This window comes from Rhinichthys klamathensis, unplaced genomic scaffold, assembly GCF_029890125.1.
Source record: "Rhinichthys klamathensis goyatoka isolate OS25496 unplaced genomic scaffold, OSU_Roscu_1.1 h1tg000176l_1, whole genome shotgun sequence".
NCBI lineage: Eukaryota > Metazoa > Chordata > Actinopteri > Cypriniformes > Leuciscidae > Rhinichthys > Rhinichthys klamathensis.
In genome coordinates this window covers 7,942,276-7,960,682 of record NW_026606705.1, presented here as the reverse complement: position 1 = coordinate 7,960,682, position 18,407 = coordinate 7,942,276, and the positions used below count along the sequence as shown (strand labels likewise).

Sequence of the window (18,407 nt, the reverse complement as noted above, 5' to 3'; positions counted from 1 at the left end):
TCGTTTGACCCTTTTTTTAAATATTTTTTTTTACAATGAAGGTATTTGATCTTAATAATTCAGGAAGTAGCTGTGAAATAACAGTGTTTTTTATTTCAGTTTATTTAAATTAGAATATTTTACTTTGATTTTACGGTTTTTGTTTGGCAGCCGTAGCTGCCAGTCATTTGACCATTTTTTTTACGATTTTTTTTACAATGAAGGTATATGATCGTGATAATGCAGGAAATACCTGTGAAATAACAGTGTTTTTCAGTTTATTTCATTTAGGATGTTTTACTTTAATGTTACAGGTTTTTTTTTTTGGGGCTGCCAGTCATTTGACCATTTTATCATTTAACTGTTTTGTTACTGTTTATTTAAAGATTATATTTATAATTTTACATACATTTTTATGTAATTTAAGAAAACAGAAAAAAACGGTATGATATTATTTGTAATTTTATAGAGTTTTGAGTACAATTTAAAATGAAAGAAAATGAACGTCAAAAAAATCAGTTATTTTCTGTAAAATTAGTATTTTTTTTTTAGTGCAAGGTACCCCGGATGCTCTACCATTTCCAGTGGAAATTCCAGCCTTTTGCCAATAAACATTCATTAAATAATAAATTCTAGTCTTATTTTGGGATATTTTGAAGTAGAAGTGGTTGTTTTATAATAAACTTAATTATTTTTCTATTTAGATTCTATATTCATAAACATAAGTTTTCAAACTTGAAACCTATTATTTTGTTAAATAAGTTAAAACATTACATATTACAGTTTCATCTTTTGTTAGCAAAAAACAAACTATTATTTTTGTATTATTATTATTGTTAACTTTAATAATTACTGTTGTTATTGCTTTTGTTGTATTATAAAGCTGTAAGAGGGCAATAATACAAAGAAAAAAGGCAAAGGTATCTCCCTATAATAATAAGAACATCCCTGCTTTTTTGGCAGAAAAAGAATAACTCTAATAATTACTGTTGTTATTGCTTTTGTTGTATTATAAAGCTGTAAGAGAGCAATAATAAAAAGAAAAAATGCGGCTGGTATCTCCCTACTATAATAATAAGAACATCCCTGCTTTTTTGGCAGAAAAAGAATAATTGTACTCGGACCCGTAATAAAGGGACTTTTATTTTGAAACGTGCAACTTCCGGATGACGTCCGTGTTTACGATTGAACGCGTTTGCGTTGCATTTCAAAACAATCACGATAATATCTTCCAGTCAGAGATTTATTTACAGCAAATGATTACTGGTGAGTATAGCTAATTAGTATTAGTGTATCTGTGGAAGGCTGTAAATATTAATCTTGATAAGCTAGAGACGAGCATTAAAGTGTAACAGTGAGAGCGCCGATTGATCTATCAATCTGTCGATGGATAGATTTGACAGTGATGTGGTGTGTGTAGTGTTTGTAGATGGTCCAGTAGAGTGTCCTGAAGACTCCAGCCCCTTCTCTTCCTTCCCCTTTTGATCCAGACCCTTATAATGTGGCCCCTCTACACCTATCATCAACTGCTAGCCTTCCTCCTCACCTTCCTCAGGTATGCTGTCCTGTTCCTACCACCTTCTGCTCTGTTCTTACTATGGTAGCTGCTAATCAGTTTCTGCCTGCGTTACTGAGTGTCTAGCTTTTCTTTTATATTGCTTTAATATTGCTAGCTTTTCTATAATATTAATATAAAATGTTCTAACGTTACCTGCGTTGGCCGAAAGTCTGTGTGGTTGTCCCTAGATCTGTAGTGGATGAAAAGATCTGTTTTACATTTATTGTGCATAATAAGTATTGAACTCTGCCTTGTTTGCCATCTTAGATGACGTAACGCAAAGTTCTGTGTGCTAATTAACTAGCTGTATTCTGATTGCTTAAAATGTTATCATTCCATGTCAAATCAACCAAATTTCAGAAACATAACTTACCTGGCTAAAATTATTTTGTTAACATTTTTGATGAAGAAAGACATAAAAATAGTGACGAAAGCCAAAATATGAAATGCCATGGATCAATATTTACTGAGTACTCCACAAGGGCATCAAAATGACAATTTTCAGATTTGGAGCCAAATTATATGAGGGTGAAAATGACTTTAGAAAGATGGCATCATCATCATCATTATTTTATTCTTATACAGAGATTGGTAGGTTGGCTAGTAACCTTTTATAAGGGAAAAAGCACTTTTTGTGTTCCCCCCGAAGTTTGCATGCCTCTACCTTGATAAATATTAAATGTATCTAAATATCCTTTTAGATTTTGGTTCTTTTGCATACAGTGAATAATTGTATTCAAAGAGGAATATCTGACTAACAAATAATGTTGAGACTAGAAATATATCCTGTTTCCCTTTATCAGAATGATTGCATAGAACATACTTGTCTGAGTGGCAAAATACACTGAAATTAACAATAGTGTATTCAATAGTTTTCAATAGTGTATTCACAAGTTTCTTTATTTGAATATAGATATTTTCTAAGAGTTCAAATACATAGTATCGTAACTACATGCTTGAAATAAGTTTCATGGCAAACAGGACAGTGTGGTTTCTCTCCCCACACATGTGTATTCAATAAACCAATATTTGCCTCACCTGGATTGTTTAAGTGTTACATTTTCGTCTTGTTATGCCCTGAGGATGGTCTTTTGACCGAAAGCTTGGTGATTAAATTTGCTTAAAGGATTTAAGTGTGCGGACAGTTTATTTATTTTTTGAGATCTTTAGTCTTGTTTGTCTGGCACCTTGATGATCGTGAGTGCGGTGTAACTCCTTCAATACATTTTCGTCTTGTTATAAAATGTGCACATAGACTTCTATCCACTGCTGAGGAGCATATTTAACAGAATCACTGATATCACCTCAAACGAAAAGACATTCAAGGGATAATTTACCGGTATACCTTCCAGAGCTGGTTCGGTAGACATGAAATCTAAAAATTAAATGAAGGTATTGCACCAGCTAAACATTTTCCTTGTTATTTATACAATGTATAGACAATGTATAGATTCAAAAATCAAGATATTGACATTATTGTTTCTATTATATGTGAATAAATAAAGGTGCATTTCTAGTTGATCTTATTCAGATATTCAAAAAGTATTTTTTGCTTGCAAAATTACCACATTAAAAATGGATAAAATTCAACAGAAAAAGGAGCCACATTGAGTATCCCAAATCTTAGGTTTTAAAAATGAAGATGTGAAAAGAAAAGGAAAGTTTGTTAAGAACCAGAATATTGATATTGTGATATCTGTAATACTTGAGTTACAGGCACGTAAACTTTGGAAAAAGAATATTCTAGGCGTTCAGACAGTTAATTTCTATGTTATTGTTTTGATAAAGGGAAACAAGATACATTTCTAGTTTCGAAATGATTTGTTCTTCAGACATTTCTCTTCAAAAGGAAAAAAAATATTAACTGTATGCAAAGTGACCCACATATGGTTTTTGACCACTGAAAATGTGTAGCCTACAATTTAACAATTTTCTCATGGAGCCACACTGAGATCCCCACATTTCTAGATCTGAATCGTAGGATCTTGCGTTTGTTAAGAACCAAAATCTATAAAATGTTAAGATATCTTTTATATTTTTTGAGTTATAAGCATGCAAACTTGAGGTGGGAAAATGCATTTTTGGACTGTCACCATTGCCGTGTAATGCAACAAAGGATTGCTAAAGTCAACTGATTAAAAATAATGATGCTGACATTTTTCTAAAGGGAAAACCTCTCCCATTTAAGAGTTATTGAGCCCGTCTGTGCTCATGTGAACCCTTTACCTAAACATTATTTTGTAGTCTTTCCCAAATCTGTTTCTGATCTTTGCAGGTAGTCCCTTTGACCTCATAATTGACCTCATGGTTTTTGCTCTGTAATGATTTTTCAGCGGTGACTTGTATAGGCAGGTGTGTTTTTCTAAATCATGTCAAGTAATTCAATTTGTCACCAGTTAACTGGACAAAATAAGTGCCACAAGAAAGGCTTTGAATAGTTATGCCATGTAATGTGGTTTTTGCCTTGTCATTATTGGTGCAACATGACAAAATGTGAAAAGAGTGAAAGGGTATGAATACTTTGCAAGGAACTATAAGAGTGTTCACGATAAAGAAATGAAAAATGTTTTAAAAAGAAGGAAAATATAATATAAAACGCACGTGGCAAGTTCTTAGAAATGCATGCTTTGTATTAATGTTGGTTTCATGTGGTTTTGAAAAGTCTAATGATTCATGTATAATTATGTAGACATGAAAGAGAAAGTTACAGTGTTGACCCATATACATGAAGAACTTAAAGCTGCAGTAGGGAGTTTTGAGAAAACGTTGACTTAGCCTGAAAATTTGAACAAACACAACTTACAGGTCCCACCCCCTTGCTCTCTGCTGCGCTACAGCCCTACCTCCACAGCTCGTCCTCCCCAGCGGAGCCTGCCGTGAACGCGCAGGCAGGGCCACCGATGACGGCGGATAAACAGTTATGGCACATTCACTAGTAGGGACGAAACATCAACAATATGCTTTAAATTGACTAAGGCCTGCCCATACTTTGACTACAAACTTGGTCCTCAAATCATTACGTATTTTGCCATACATGTAATGTAACTTTATAACGTTGCACCCTTTCTATAAGTTATAAATAGCTAGTAAGATAATATAACGGTAACTAACGTAACATAATATAATTCAAGTAATTATTCTAGCGATATGTAGGCCTAATGGTAAATGGACTGCATTTATATAGCGCTTTCACAGACCCAATGGCCACCAAAGCGCTTTACAATTTGCCTCACATTCACCCATTCACACACCGACGGCGGTGCTAATGCTAGATAAGGTTTGCTAGTACATTTGTAACGGGGTTCAGTTGTTATGGGAAAAAGGAGGCGGGAACCGGCGAACGTTCAACAAGTTTAATAATAAATAAACAAATACAAAATGAAAGTATAAGCCAGCAGCCCCTCAGGCCTGTTCCTGTCTCCACTGTCGTCGCTCCTCCTTTATGCCTCCGCTCCTCCGTGAGAGATGCGAGACCGGTGCGTCTCACAGGTGTCGTTCATATCACTCGTGCCGCTGTCATGTCCCTGTCCCTCGGCCTCGTCCTGCTCGCCACAATATTATTTCAGCAACATGACAAGCCAGTGAATTAGCAGGTTTCAATTGTTGCTTTGCACAGTGCGTGACATTTTATCTACATGTCACGCGGCTAGAGTTTTGACACCGAGTCAATGGGCTCTGTCTAATTCTTTCTTTTTCGCTTGTTTATCGTCATCGTTTTTTTTCCTTTTACCTGTCTTTGTTTTATAAGCAGGTGGCACTCGAGAAATTGGCAGTTTACCATAGGTTGTTTCTCCGCCATTAGCACAGCTGCAGCACACCGGCAATCTTGAGTTTGGTTTGAACGACGGTAAGCGCTGTGCAAGAGAGGGGTGTGATCAGCGCATACACGAGCATGATTGACACTGCCAAGACATTCCTCCTGGCTCCGATTGGTTGTTTCTGACCAGGAGCGGTGCAGAGCCGTTGAAAAACAGAGTTGCGACACTCCCATAGACCGCCATAGGAACTTTGGAATGCGGAAGTAACGCGTGTCGTGGAGCAGCCAATAGTTCCAAACACTGATAGTTCCAGCATTGAACCCCATTCATTTTCAGTGTTTCCGAAGTACGCTCGCTGGTAAATTAATGTAATTACTGTATTTTTTTTTACTTTTACACACATTAGCCGACCTCTCGTGAATCTAGTCAGTAGTTATATTTTATGTAGCCAGTTTTAGTTAATGTTTATTGGAAGATAATAAGTTAATTGCAGCTATAGCTTACGTGACCAACACTTCACTTCACTAACGTTAGCTAACTTACGGTAACCTGATGTGTATAATATATAATATTATTAATAATAATATTTTATATATATATATATATATACATACACACACACTCACCTAAAGGATTATAAGGAACACCTGTTCAATTTCTCATTAATGCAATTATCTAATCAATCAATCACATGGCAGTTGCTTCAATGCATTTAGGGGTGTGGTCCTGGTCAAGACAATCTCCTGAACTCCAAACTGAATGTCAGAATGGGAAAGAAAGGTGATTTAAGCAATTTTGAGCGTGGCATGGTTGTTGGTGCCAGACGGGCCGGTCTGAGTATTTCACAATCTGCTCAGTTACTGGGATTTTCACGCACAAGCATTTCTAGGGTTTACAAAGAATGGTGTGAAAAGGAAAAAACATCCAGTATGCGGCAGTCCTGTGGGCGAAAATGCCTTGTTGATGGTAGAGGTCAGAGGAGAATGGGCCGACTGATTCAAGCTGATAGAAGAGCAACTTTGACTGAAATAATCACTCGTTACAACCGAGGTATGCAGCAAAGCATTTGTGAAGCCACAACACGCACAACCTTGAGGCGGATGGGCTACAACAGCAGAAGACCCCACCGGGTACCACTCATCTCCACTACAAATAGGAAAAAGAGGCTACAATTTGCAAGAGCTCACCAAAATTGGACAGTTAAAGACTGGAAAAATGTTGCCTGGTCTGATGAGTCTCGATTTCTGTTGAGACATTCAGATGGTAGAGTCAGAATTTGGCGTAAACAGAATGAGAACATGGATCCATCATGCCTTGTTACCACTGTGCAGGCTGGTGGTGGTGGTGTAATGGTGTGGGGGATGTTTTCTTGGCACACTTTAGGCCCCTTAGTGCCAATTGTGCATCGTTTAAATGCCACGGCCTACCTGAGCATTGTTTCTGACCATGTCCATCCCTTTATGGCCACCATCCTCTGATGGCTACTTCCAGCAGGATAATGCACCATGTCACAAAGCTCAAATCATTTCAAATTGGTTTCTTGAACATGACAATGAGTTCACTGTACTAAAATGGCCCCCACAGTCACTAGATCTCAACCCAATAGAGAATCTTTGGGATGTTGTGGAACGGGAGCTTCGTGCCCTGGATGTACATCCCACAAATCTCCATCAACTGCAAGATGCTATCCTATCAATATGGGCCAACATTTCTAAAGAATGCTTTCAGCACCTTGTTGAATCAATACCACGTAGAATTAAGGCAGTTCGGAAGGCGAAAGGGGGTCAAACACAGTATTAGTATGGTGTTCCTAATAATCCTTTAGGTGAGTGTATACATACACAAATAATATATTATGTGTATGGGTTAGGGTTAGTTATGTATGTATGTGATTTAAATATATATACATGTGTACTGTACACAGTACATCGTATACATGTATTTGTGTGTTTTCTGATGAATGGTTTAGTCTATGATTAGGGAAGGAAGGGGTACATTAGCCATACTGAAATGAATCCCGTTCACAGTTATGGATCGTATGTTAAAAACATACATGTTATGGATCGTAGCCTATTTAGGAACATAGTTAATTCACTCATTAACTATCTCTCCAGTTTCATTTTATAAAGTTAAAATTTTACCGAACATTGCTGCAAATATAGTCGTTGCTGTTAATCCATTCTCCGTTATGGGAGCAGTCCATTTCCCTCCAAAATTAAACACAAAAACTTATTAATGCTGTGTTTCCGTCACTCCCCAGAAAAAAATGCTATTATATATATTTGAAGTAAGCATCAACATAATTATCAATGTACATTATGTGTCAATATTTACCGATAATTGCTGCAAATATAGCTGCTGCTGCTGTCTGTCCCGCTTAAAATCATTCAAACTGGTTGACAGCGCGGCTCTGTTTGGAACTATTGAGAGCTACACAACTGCTGCTGTCTGTCCCGCTTAAAATCATTCAAACTGGTTGACAGCGCGGCTCTGTTTGGAACTATTGAGAGCTACACAAACCACGTGACCGCGTGGCGGCGAGATCAAAGAGTGTCGCAACTCTCATATTTAACGGCTCTGGAGCGGTGTATTTCTGCAAATGGCAATAGGACCACTGGGAGGAGCCAGAGGAGCTTGATTTTTTTTTCACAGATTATCTGTCTCATATTCTACTGTCAGGACATAATGACCGTTTTAACAAATATGTAAAAAAATATTTGTTTACAAAAGTTACCTACTGCAGCTTTAATGAAGGACATCGTGTTAATGAGCTTGCATAATACATGTGCTCATCTCCATTCATACTGTCTATTCTCCCCACTCTCTATCCAGCTATGTCCTGCTTCACTCGTCACGTAAGACTTTTAGTAATGTGAAAGTGAGCATCTCAGCACAATGGACACCGTCAGGATTGCAGCAGAATGGCAGCGCTGTAGCTTTGTCTCCTGGAGTGGTACGCATATAATACATACTTCCCAATTTCTCTTGCTTGTTTCATTTCCCATTTTTTTAAAATGATTTCTTTCTATATAAAGGAGCAACATTTTCCCTAGCCTGGTAGATAATGATGTTAGTAATGAGCATTTCCAGTCATTTTGTTGTCGAAAACAAAAAGGAGTTACTGATTACTCGAAAATTTAAATCTTAATTCAATAAAAAATAACAAAAAATATTAAAAAATATTAAAACAGAAAATCAGAAGAAAAAAAACTTTCGAGAAGTAGATTGCAGCCATTAGTGTAATGCACATAAACTGCATAAGGTCTTTCACATTTGTTATGGTTTAACATAGTCTTATTCAAAACCAAGTAGTAGTAAATGTGCTCTGCCAGGTAGGGATGAGAGAAAAACTGCATTTGTCCTCACACACTGTATTGATGCTTGTCTTTTGAATGCCCCACAGTACTGTATCAATATTGTATTTCACATGAATACTTTTGTGAAAAAGGCGATGAATCATTAAGTCTGTGAAAGGGCAACCCATGGTCAAGCATTAAGTCAGTACACACTTTATTCTTTCTGTTTGGCAAAAATACAAACTAACATTCTCACAACTTGCAATATAGTTGTACAAAGCACTGAAGTCCAATGCAGACTTTTCAGTTTTTAATATTAATTTATAATAATAATCTTACTCACTTATTTTTTGTTTTTACTTTTGTAGACATGGGAGGATAACAAACTGTTTGCTGATGTGGGGGAGGCTACTTTGTTTTTGGGTGCTCTGGATTCAATCTTTCTCTTCTCTTATGCTGTGGTAAGTTAAAAACAGGAATAGGTGCAGCAGGCAGGATTTGTGGGTTGGAGTTGGACAGTGATAATCTGTTATGAACAAATAATGCTGCTGGTGCACCACATTTACTATTAAATGCTACTGTGACAGTAAAGGTGTGTGATATTGACAAAAATATATATCTCAATATCTAAAATATATCAAATATTTGCTGAGTCTGTCTTAATGTGTGAGTCACTCAGTATGTGTACATGGACAGCAGCAATCTAATTATTGACCTTATTCTGAATAAGGTGTTTACATGCTTTTAGAATATTCCTTTCATGTTCCCGTTTTACATGTTAGAACCTTTAATTTTAATTTCTGATTTTAATTTATTTTTTATTAATGCCATGAACCAGAACAATACAATGAGACAAGCATTCAAAGTAAATGTATAAAGTAAGATAAAATAAAACAGTGCCAGAGGACAAGAACAAAATTATAACAAACAAAAGAAAAAGGGTACTACTTTATACAAGATCATACCTGCTTACAATGCTATAAGCTCTAATTGCCTTTTTACTTGTGCAATTACACAAAACAGAACAGTAAAGCTTGAAATCATTTTTAAAGCAAGAAAAGTTAGGTTTGGAGTCAGACCATTTCATTTTATGAATTAATTAATATGAACAATTCTATGAAGTATGCCTTATCTTTCTCAATCCCATGATCATTGAAGGGTATCAATAATGTCAAATCCACTCAGCTGCAAATCATTGTCCAATTTTTCATTAATTAAATGCTACACATCAATCCAAAATATTTTTGTATGTATGCAATGAAAAAAAGAAGAAAAAAAAAGAAACATTTTTTCCTTTTCCCCTTTACAGAAATTACAAGAGTAATCATTATCTAATTTAAAGCGTTCCAGCTCATTTTTTACTGGATATATTCTATGGATTATTTTAAAAGAGACTTCTTTTACTTTGTTATTAATGTAAAATGTATCCACTGTTTGCAAGCATTATGCCAATTTACATCTTTAAACACAGATGACCAGAAAAGGCGAGCTGGAGGATAAACAATATCATTAAGTATATTTCTAATGTAGTAATTTGAGACTCTATTTTGTAAAATATTTGTATTACCAATAAATATTTTACCAATGATATCTGTAAAATTTAGATCTTCCTCCTGTGATGTTTTTCTCAGAAGGATCAATACTTTTCAGGGGATTGCATCCATTACAACAGCAAAATCTTTAGGTCTAACTGGTATTTTAAATTTATTCGAAAAAATCTCTATATGTCATTGTTTAAAAGCTGACTAACTAATATAGTACTATTTTCTAACCAGTAATCAAAAAAGAGAGATTTATTTTTTGTGGGATCATGTCTTTATTGTTCCAAAATAATATCTCTTTGGTGAAAAGTAAATCTGCCAGAATTCCCCCTTGCTAATTTTACAGAACTAGTACATCATTTGTATAGGATTTTGATAGCTTTTTAAAAATAACTGCCAAACCCAAAAAAATTCAATTGCTTTAAAAGAAAGTTGGTAGTGAGACTAATGGGTCTCCAATTCTCTTAATAATAATAAAAAATGGCTTTGGAATTAATGTAATAACACCTTGTCTTTAAGAGGAGGGCAATTCCCCCTTTTCAATAGATTCTATGAACACGGCCAGCAAAAATGGAGTCAACTTATCTCAAAACACTTTATAAAACTCACTGACAAGTTCATTATTACCTGGAGAATGATTATCTTTAAGGTTACTAATACACTCTTTAACTTTCTCCAATTGTAATTCACCATCGTTTTGTGATTGTGAATTTAAAATCATCCTCAATAACTTTGGCTTTATCTAAAACACTATCCAGAAAGTCATTCAGATCAGAAGAACTTGGGAGTGTACAGACTTTGTACAGACAGTAACAAACTGTGATATCTCTTTTTCATCCTTTGTGATTGTATTATTAATTAACAATTTATTTATAGAGGTCAATACACCATTCCCCCCCCCCCCAACAAATGAGTATTTCTTTCCCCCGGTTCCAACTTCCAACCATTTAGTATATCTTAATCTGATAAATGCACCCTCTGATTTTTCTTGATAAATGTTATCCAGTTGTACTTGTAACAATGATAAATCCATTAGTTCCTGCGTGTTCAAATCACCTTTACTTGCATTATTTCTTTGATAACAATATTCTTTTTGTCTTTTAAGGGACTGTTCGTTTTTTATTTAAGGGGCTACCGGAGGAGATTTGAGATCTGTAGTCAAAAAAGACTTGACCCTCCCTTTGCCAGCAATATATTTTTCTATGACCCTCCAAAATGATTGTGAAAAAAGGCATGACGCTCCCCGATAATTTATTGATTACTTCTGTACTGGTTTGCGCTTGGCAAAGATGTTCAGATAGCCATTGTTTTTTTTACAACCATGACACACGACTAAACTCCTGCTTTCTCATCTTACTAGGGCTATAACGATAGACCAAACCTACAATTCGGTTCGTATCACGATTTTTGATTTGAAAAAAAATCATGTTTTCGGTGCTGATCCAGTGGTGACGCGTTCATGTAACATGTAAGGGTGGCTAAAAGCTGCCACAAAGAACCGGCAAAAGTAATGATTATGAATGTCAAATATAGCAAGGAGACATTTTAATAGTTTATTAATAAACAAGTCTTTGTCAGTGTGTCGGCTGCAAAGATAAAGGTGACGATGCTGACTCGCGATCTTCGCAGTAGTGAACGCGCCAGAGAGAAATGCACATTTCATACGGATTACATAAGCAGAGAGCAGTCTGTAGTCTGTTTTCTTTCGTTTTGAATTGTTCTGTTAAAAAGTAGACATTTCAAGCTTTCTATATATTTATCAGGTCTGTGAGGCAAGTAGCCTACCTTAGGCTATGCGCTGAGTTTCGGTTCATTTATTAGATGAGTCCAGTTCACACGCCGGCGCCTCCGTGTCATGATGATCTATTTTCTACTATATTTACTTCTTATTTATTAAATCAGGCAATTGGTTGATGAAACATTGATTAAAATTAGATACAATTTAATAAAAAACGAAATTCACTTTAAAAAAAGGCTTTGTGCTTTGTTTGAGGTCTCTGTGAAAGTTTTAAAGTCACTTTCAGAGCGGTCATGTCCGTAACGGAGAACTGTCACGTCCGTAAAAATGTTTTCCCCCTCATAAATGCGAACACGAAAAAAAAAAAAAAAAGAATATTTTATGTTATTTGGAGGCTGACCCTTCTTCATCCGGTGGGTAGTATTACTTTTGTTTTGCACAGCGTAGTTTATAGAATTACTAAAAAATATTTTGCCACCTAAAAGTTAAAGATTTTTTGTCACATCACATGTGTATTTCCCTCATATTAAATATAAAACGTGTATAAATGTGTAGACTGATATTTTTCTAATGTCTGGACTCCTTTATTAAGGGAGTATGAATATATAAACAGACGTTTCAGTATTAAATGCATTTTCTGAGAATTTATATTTCAAGTTTTTACTGCAAATGTCACATCCATAACGCTGCAATTGCCCAATTTTAAAGGATTTATCCTCAACTAGTTTTTTTGGTGCAGGTCTACATATTTTATTATGTTAACTTCAAATAATACTAATAGTAGCTAATTTAAAAATGTGGTAGCCCTACATCTAACACATCACACTCCACTGTTATGGTGGCAATTTCAGTAGATTTACTCACTAACATTGTTGTGGAAACACAGTAAGAATGGAAACGTACTCGGTTACTAACGTAACCTCGGTTCTCTCTAGAGAGAGGAACGAGTACTGCGTAGTAAAACTACGCTTTGGGGAAAATCCTTTTCCACGAGAATACTGAAGCCTAAAATTATTCTTAATTTTGTATAGATGTAAAACGCGTTGCCGCAGCATACAGACCTAGGCGAGACAGCTCGCGCGCCGATTGGCTGCTGTGCTGGCAACTGCTTGAGCCTATCGAGCGAGACCATGAGTGACGTCACACCCAATGGGGGGCGCTTCGCGCCCTTCTGCGTCACGTCCCGCCGAAACGGGCGTGGCTTGGGACTATAAATTGCGCTCGCAGGCTTAACTCTGTGATTTTTAACAGTGAAGTACAACAGAGTGCACGCACGACATGATACGCAGTACTCGTTCCTCTCTCTAGAGAGAACCGAGGTTACGTTAGTAACCGAGTACGTTCTCTTACGAGAGATACTCTCGTACTGCGTAGTAAAACTACGCTTTGGGGAACTCGATGTAAAACGTCGTGCGTGCTGGGATCCGACACCATAGACCCAAGGCGACCAGCCGGGTTTTATACAGTGCATAATCACCAAGGGACTCACAGGGAATCCTGGAAGAAGAGGGTTTAGCCACTATCTTCCGAAAAAGGCGGCTTAAGCGGCCCTGCTATTATAATAGCCATATATAACAAGACTGAACTTCAGTCTAGCCCCTTTTGGCCTAATTAGACCGATAGTAACCTGGCTTGAAGAGCAGGAACCTCTAGGTTATAAAACCTTATAAATGTAGATGGGGAGGCCCAGCCTGCCGCCATACAGATATCTTGCAAGGCAATCCCACTTGACCAGGCCCACGATGAAGCCATGCTTCTCGTGGAATGTGCTCTGACACCCAACGGGCATTGCACGCCCTTGGTAGTGTATGCTAGAGCTATTGCGTCCACTATCCATCTGGATAGGCTCTGCTTCGAAGCGGCTAGTCCCTTAGAACGCCCGCTAAACGAAACAAAAAGTTGTATTAAGGGAGTATTAAGGGATTTTGGAACATAACCATGCTTAGGTTTGAGTATGACCCTCGAGTCGTTAGGCCCAAACTCTAAACACGCAGCGCTCACGGAAAGCCGTTGATGGCCCACACGTGAAGGGACCATAGTTCCGGGTGGGGATGCCAAATTGAGCCATTGGCTTGAGAAAGGAGATCCCTTCTCAGAGGCACTGGCCACGGGGCGGTGCTCGCTAACTGCATCACAGCTGGGAACCATGGTTGGTTCGTCCAGAGCGGCGCTATAAGCAGCACTGAGCATCCTTCCTCCCTGATCCGCTCCGCCACCTGGGCTAGGAGGGAGACAGGGGGGAAAGCATAGAGAGGACGACGAGGCCACGAATGGGTCAGGGCGTCCTTGTTTTTCGAGAAAAATTCTGGACAGTGAGCGTTCTCTTGAGACGCAAACAGGTCTACATCCGCTCTGCCGAATTTCCTCCACAGTAGTTGTACCGTCTGTGGGTGTAGAGACCATTCTCCCGTCAGAACGTAGTTCCTGGACAGTCTGTCTGGTCCTACATTCAGGCGACCCGGCACGTGCGCTGCTTTCAGCGAGTGCAGGTTGCTGCGCGCCCAAATCAGAAGGCGCCTGGTCAGCCTGTATAGCATCAGGGACCTGAGGCCGCCCTGGCGATTTATGTAGGATACCACTGATATGTTGTCCGAACGTATCAAAACATGGCATCCCGCTATCAGGGGGCGAAAAAGCGTGAGCGCTTTGCACACCGCTAACATTTCGAGCCAGTTTATGTGGAGGAGCTTCTCTCGCTCTGACCATAGGCCGAAAAGCGGTCTGCCCTCGAGCAGCGCTCCCCATCCTGCATTGGATGCGTCCGTAGACACCACCCTCAGTCTCGAAAAAGTCCCCAGGCTTACACCTGAATGGTACCAGTCTTTCGACCCCCAAGGGTTCAAAGCTGTGATGCACGCTTGATCGACCTTGAGGCGAAGATGACCGGTTGCCCACGCCCTGTGAGGCACTCTCTCTTTGAGCCAGAACTGCAGTGGGCGCATGCGCAGCAGGCCCAGCTGGAGGACTGAAGAAGCTGAGGCCATTAGACCCAGCATCCTTTGAAAACTCTTGAGAGGGACTATAGCGCCGCAGCGGAAGGAGCTGACTGTGCGCTGAACATCCAGTGTGCGCTGAGGTGAGTTCATTTCTATCCCCAGAAACAAAATAGTTTGACTGGGAAATAGCGAACTCTTTTCCCAGTTCACTGTTAAACCGAGACTGTCGAGGTGGTTCAGTAACATGGCCTTTTGCTCCATGATCTCTGAGTGAGATTGGGCTAGAATGAGCCAGTCGTCCAAATAATTCAACACTCGAACGCCCCTGAGTTTGAGGGGTGTGAGCGCTGCGTCCATGCACTTCGTAAATGTACAGGGTGCTAGGGACAAGCCGAACGGCAGGACTGTGTACTGATAAGCCTGACCCTCGAAGGCGAATCTCAAAAATCGCCTGTGACGTGACGCAATCTGTATTTGAAAATACGCGTCCTTCAGATCTATTGACACAAACCAGTCCCCTTGGCGAACATGCGCGAGGATTTTTCTGGTTGTGAGCATCTTGAACTGGCGCTTGATAAGCACATTGTTCAGTTGCCGTAGATCTAGTATGGGTCTGAGACCCCCGTCTTTTTTGGGTACTAGGAAATATCTGCTGTAAAGACCCCCTTCGCTCTGAGCTTGAGATAAGGGTTCTATAGCCCCTTTGCTCAGCAGTTTCTGAATTTCGGCTCGAAGTAGGTGTGCTACATTCGAGCCCACCGTGGTTTCGACGCGCGCTGCAAGGCGGCGAGGGCATCGGCGAAACTGTAGCGAATAGCCTTCTTTTATGATGTTTAGCACCCATTTTGAGACTCCGGGGAGCTTCGCCCATGCAGCTGCACGGGTTGATAGGGGCTGAAGCGCGCTCTGATCGACTTGCGCCTCGATGCTCGCTCTCTTTCCCGTAGATGAGCGTGCAGGAGGCGCGAGGTCCACAGAGCTCGCCCAATCCTCGCTGCCCGACGCCAGGAGAGAGCAGGAATCGCCTTCCCTCTGCATCGCGTCGACCTCATCATCGTCGGCAACAGAAACGGCGGCAGGCTGCGGCCGTTGTCCGGCGGAGAACGATGGAGATGAAGCCGGTGACGCAGCTCGCGGGCGCACCGGTGAGCTATGGCGGCTGGGGGAGGGTTCCGGGATCCGCTGAGCACGGCACCTTTTACGGCGCGGTATAACAGCGGAGAACACAGGCTCTTGCAGTGATGCCAAGCGAGTCCGCAGAGTCGCTAAAGGCAACAGCTCGCAGTGAGGGCAGCCGCCGTCCGCGAGCGCAAGAGTAGCGTGTTCACCCAGACAGGAAACGCAGAGAAGATGGCGGTCCCCGTCGATGAGTGAGGCTCTGCACGAGCCACAGGATGCCATCTTTAAAAAGACGCTTGCTCTTTTAGAAGATGGAGTGTGTGATCGCGCCGGCAAGCACACACAGAGGTTAGAGAAAGGATATAGGCGCCGGATAGCGCAGCTGGGAAGGCGGTGAAGGCGGCGAGGCCAGCAGCTTCCGACTCGTCCCGCTGAGTTGCTTCTGTCGACGGCGCGGCTTCTCCTCGGATCCAGCGATATAGGAGACTTCGCTGAAGGATTAAAAATCACAGAGTTAAGCCTGCGAGCGCAATTTATAGTCCCAAGCCACGCCCGTTTCGGCGGGACGTGATGCAGAAGGGCGCAAAGCGCCCCCATTGGGTTTGATGTCACTCATGGTCTCGCTCGATAGGCTCAAGCAGTTGCCAGCACAGCAGCCAATCGGCGCGCGAGCTGTCTCGCCTAGGTCTGTATGCTGCGGCAACGCGTTTTACATCTATACAAAATTAAGGATAATTTTAGGCTTCAGTATTCTCGTGGAAAAGGATTTTCCCCAAAGCGTAGTTTTACTACGCAGTACGAGAGTATCTCTCGTAAGAGAACTAAAATATGGTCATGCAACAGCGCACATTATATCAGCTGCAGTTCTGGCGCCTCAGTCCCAATACTGTAAAATTCGACGTACATTCACATCATATGTTAATGCAGCGGTAGAGTTACACTCACAGGACACTGCACTTATTCGCAATCACAAAAGTTCATTATTTGCTCGTGCTTTAAAGCTTTGCCGGATAAACATTTCATTGGCGTTCTGTTCTAATGCATTTTTTCTGAGCGCGTACTGAAGTGCGCGTGCACTGTCAAACAGCGCCAAACTGGATTTTTTTTGGGTCAGACCCATCTGATAGCGATGGGGGGGCGAGACCGAGAGAGCTACATGGAAAAAATATGCACCAAACAAGCCACTTTGAAATGTAGCTGTTTTCATGAATACAAAAGTTGGGTGACCCTCCACTAGACTAAAAAAAGTTGGATGACCCTCCCCTCAACAAAGAATAAAAAGACATGACCCTCCCCTATTTTCCTCCGGTGGCCCGCCTTTCCATAAATACCGAACGGTCCCTAACTGAAGCAATCGATTTCCCCATTGAATTTAGCTAGGTTCCTAATTTTGTATTTCATTATTTCCCAATGTTCTCCAGAAACATTTGTTATTTTAGCCTGAGACCAGTGCTTGTCAATTAAATTTGATCCCATCAGTTTAAAATTGTGATCATCTAATAACTTTTTATTACATTTCCAATATCCCTTTTTAATTTAAATTTGGCTGGACCGTTAATATTAATCAAGATTGATATACCCTTATGGTCAGTTAAGACTGACGGCTATAGAAACCATCTGGACACACTGCTCCAGTTCATGTGATATTAAGAAAAAATCTATGCGTTTGGAATAATCTTTGTTGCTCCATGTTTACATTCTTAGGTCTGGATTTTTGAGTTGCCAGATGTCAACTAAACCTACACGGGTACATACATTTCTGATTTCACAAGTTTCATTGCTTCTTGATGGCCATCGATCCAAATCCTCATCAAATACACTATTTAAATCACTTCCCCATAACTATTTTTGCTAAGTAAAATTTAGTTTTAATTCGTTTAAATCTAATTTCGACATTTGTGATTTTTTTTAAATTAAGCTGTCTATTATTGGTGGCATATGAATTCACAAGAGTGTAATGAGTTTGATCAATATTACCATTCTCCCCAAACTATCGATTTCGTGGCTAAGAACCTGTCCTATTCAGTATAGCCACCCCTGTAGATCTAGTGCTGAAAAATGAGAAACATATGTCATTTCCCAATTAACTTCTCCAGAACTTTTCATCTTCCTTTCAAGCATGCGTTTCTTGCGCAAAATAAAATTCTACACCCTTTCCTTTACTATATTAAAATAAGGATTTCCTTTTCAAAAGATCACGTAAACCTCTGACATTAATCGAAAAAACTGAAATAGACATCAACGTTTACACTTGTCCTTTAAAAAAAAAAGTACTGTTTGTTGCATAAATATCTTCTATATAATGCTCTGTAATATACAATGAAAATGTTACAACCTATAAATACAAATTGTATACTTATAGTTGCATCTGAACAGAAAGGATGGTTTAGCAAGCACATTTTTAAATGTAATATACATTACCATTCCTAACATAACTTGTAACCTATACAGCCTACATAGGCTACTGCTTACTCAAAAGTAA

The 18,407-nt window shown here is 39.4% G+C and overlaps 1 protein-coding gene across 3 annotated transcripts in view; it reads left to right on the top strand.

The window, feature by feature from the left end:
* Positions 1 to 1,111: 1,111 nt before the first annotated feature.
* Positions 1,112 to 18,407, top strand: part of slc37a3 (solute carrier family 37 member 3) — a 307,587-nt gene continuing 290,291 nt past the window's right edge. For 2 of the 3 annotated variants that reach the window (XR_008807932.1, XM_056260357.1), the window contains exons 1-3: positions 1,412 to 1,534; positions 8,128 to 8,248; positions 8,960 to 9,052. Coding sequence is in view for 1 of the 3 variants with exons in the window: in XM_056260357.1 (XP_056116332.1) it covers positions 1,479 to 1,534; positions 8,128 to 8,248; positions 8,960 to 9,052 (270 nt within the window). In the remaining 2 variants the exon portion in view is untranslated. Of the gene's footprint in view, positions 1,246 to 1,411; positions 1,535 to 8,127; positions 8,249 to 8,959; positions 9,053 to 18,407 lie in introns of those variants that run through there. The other variant, XM_056260358.1, reaches the window with a different exon arrangement.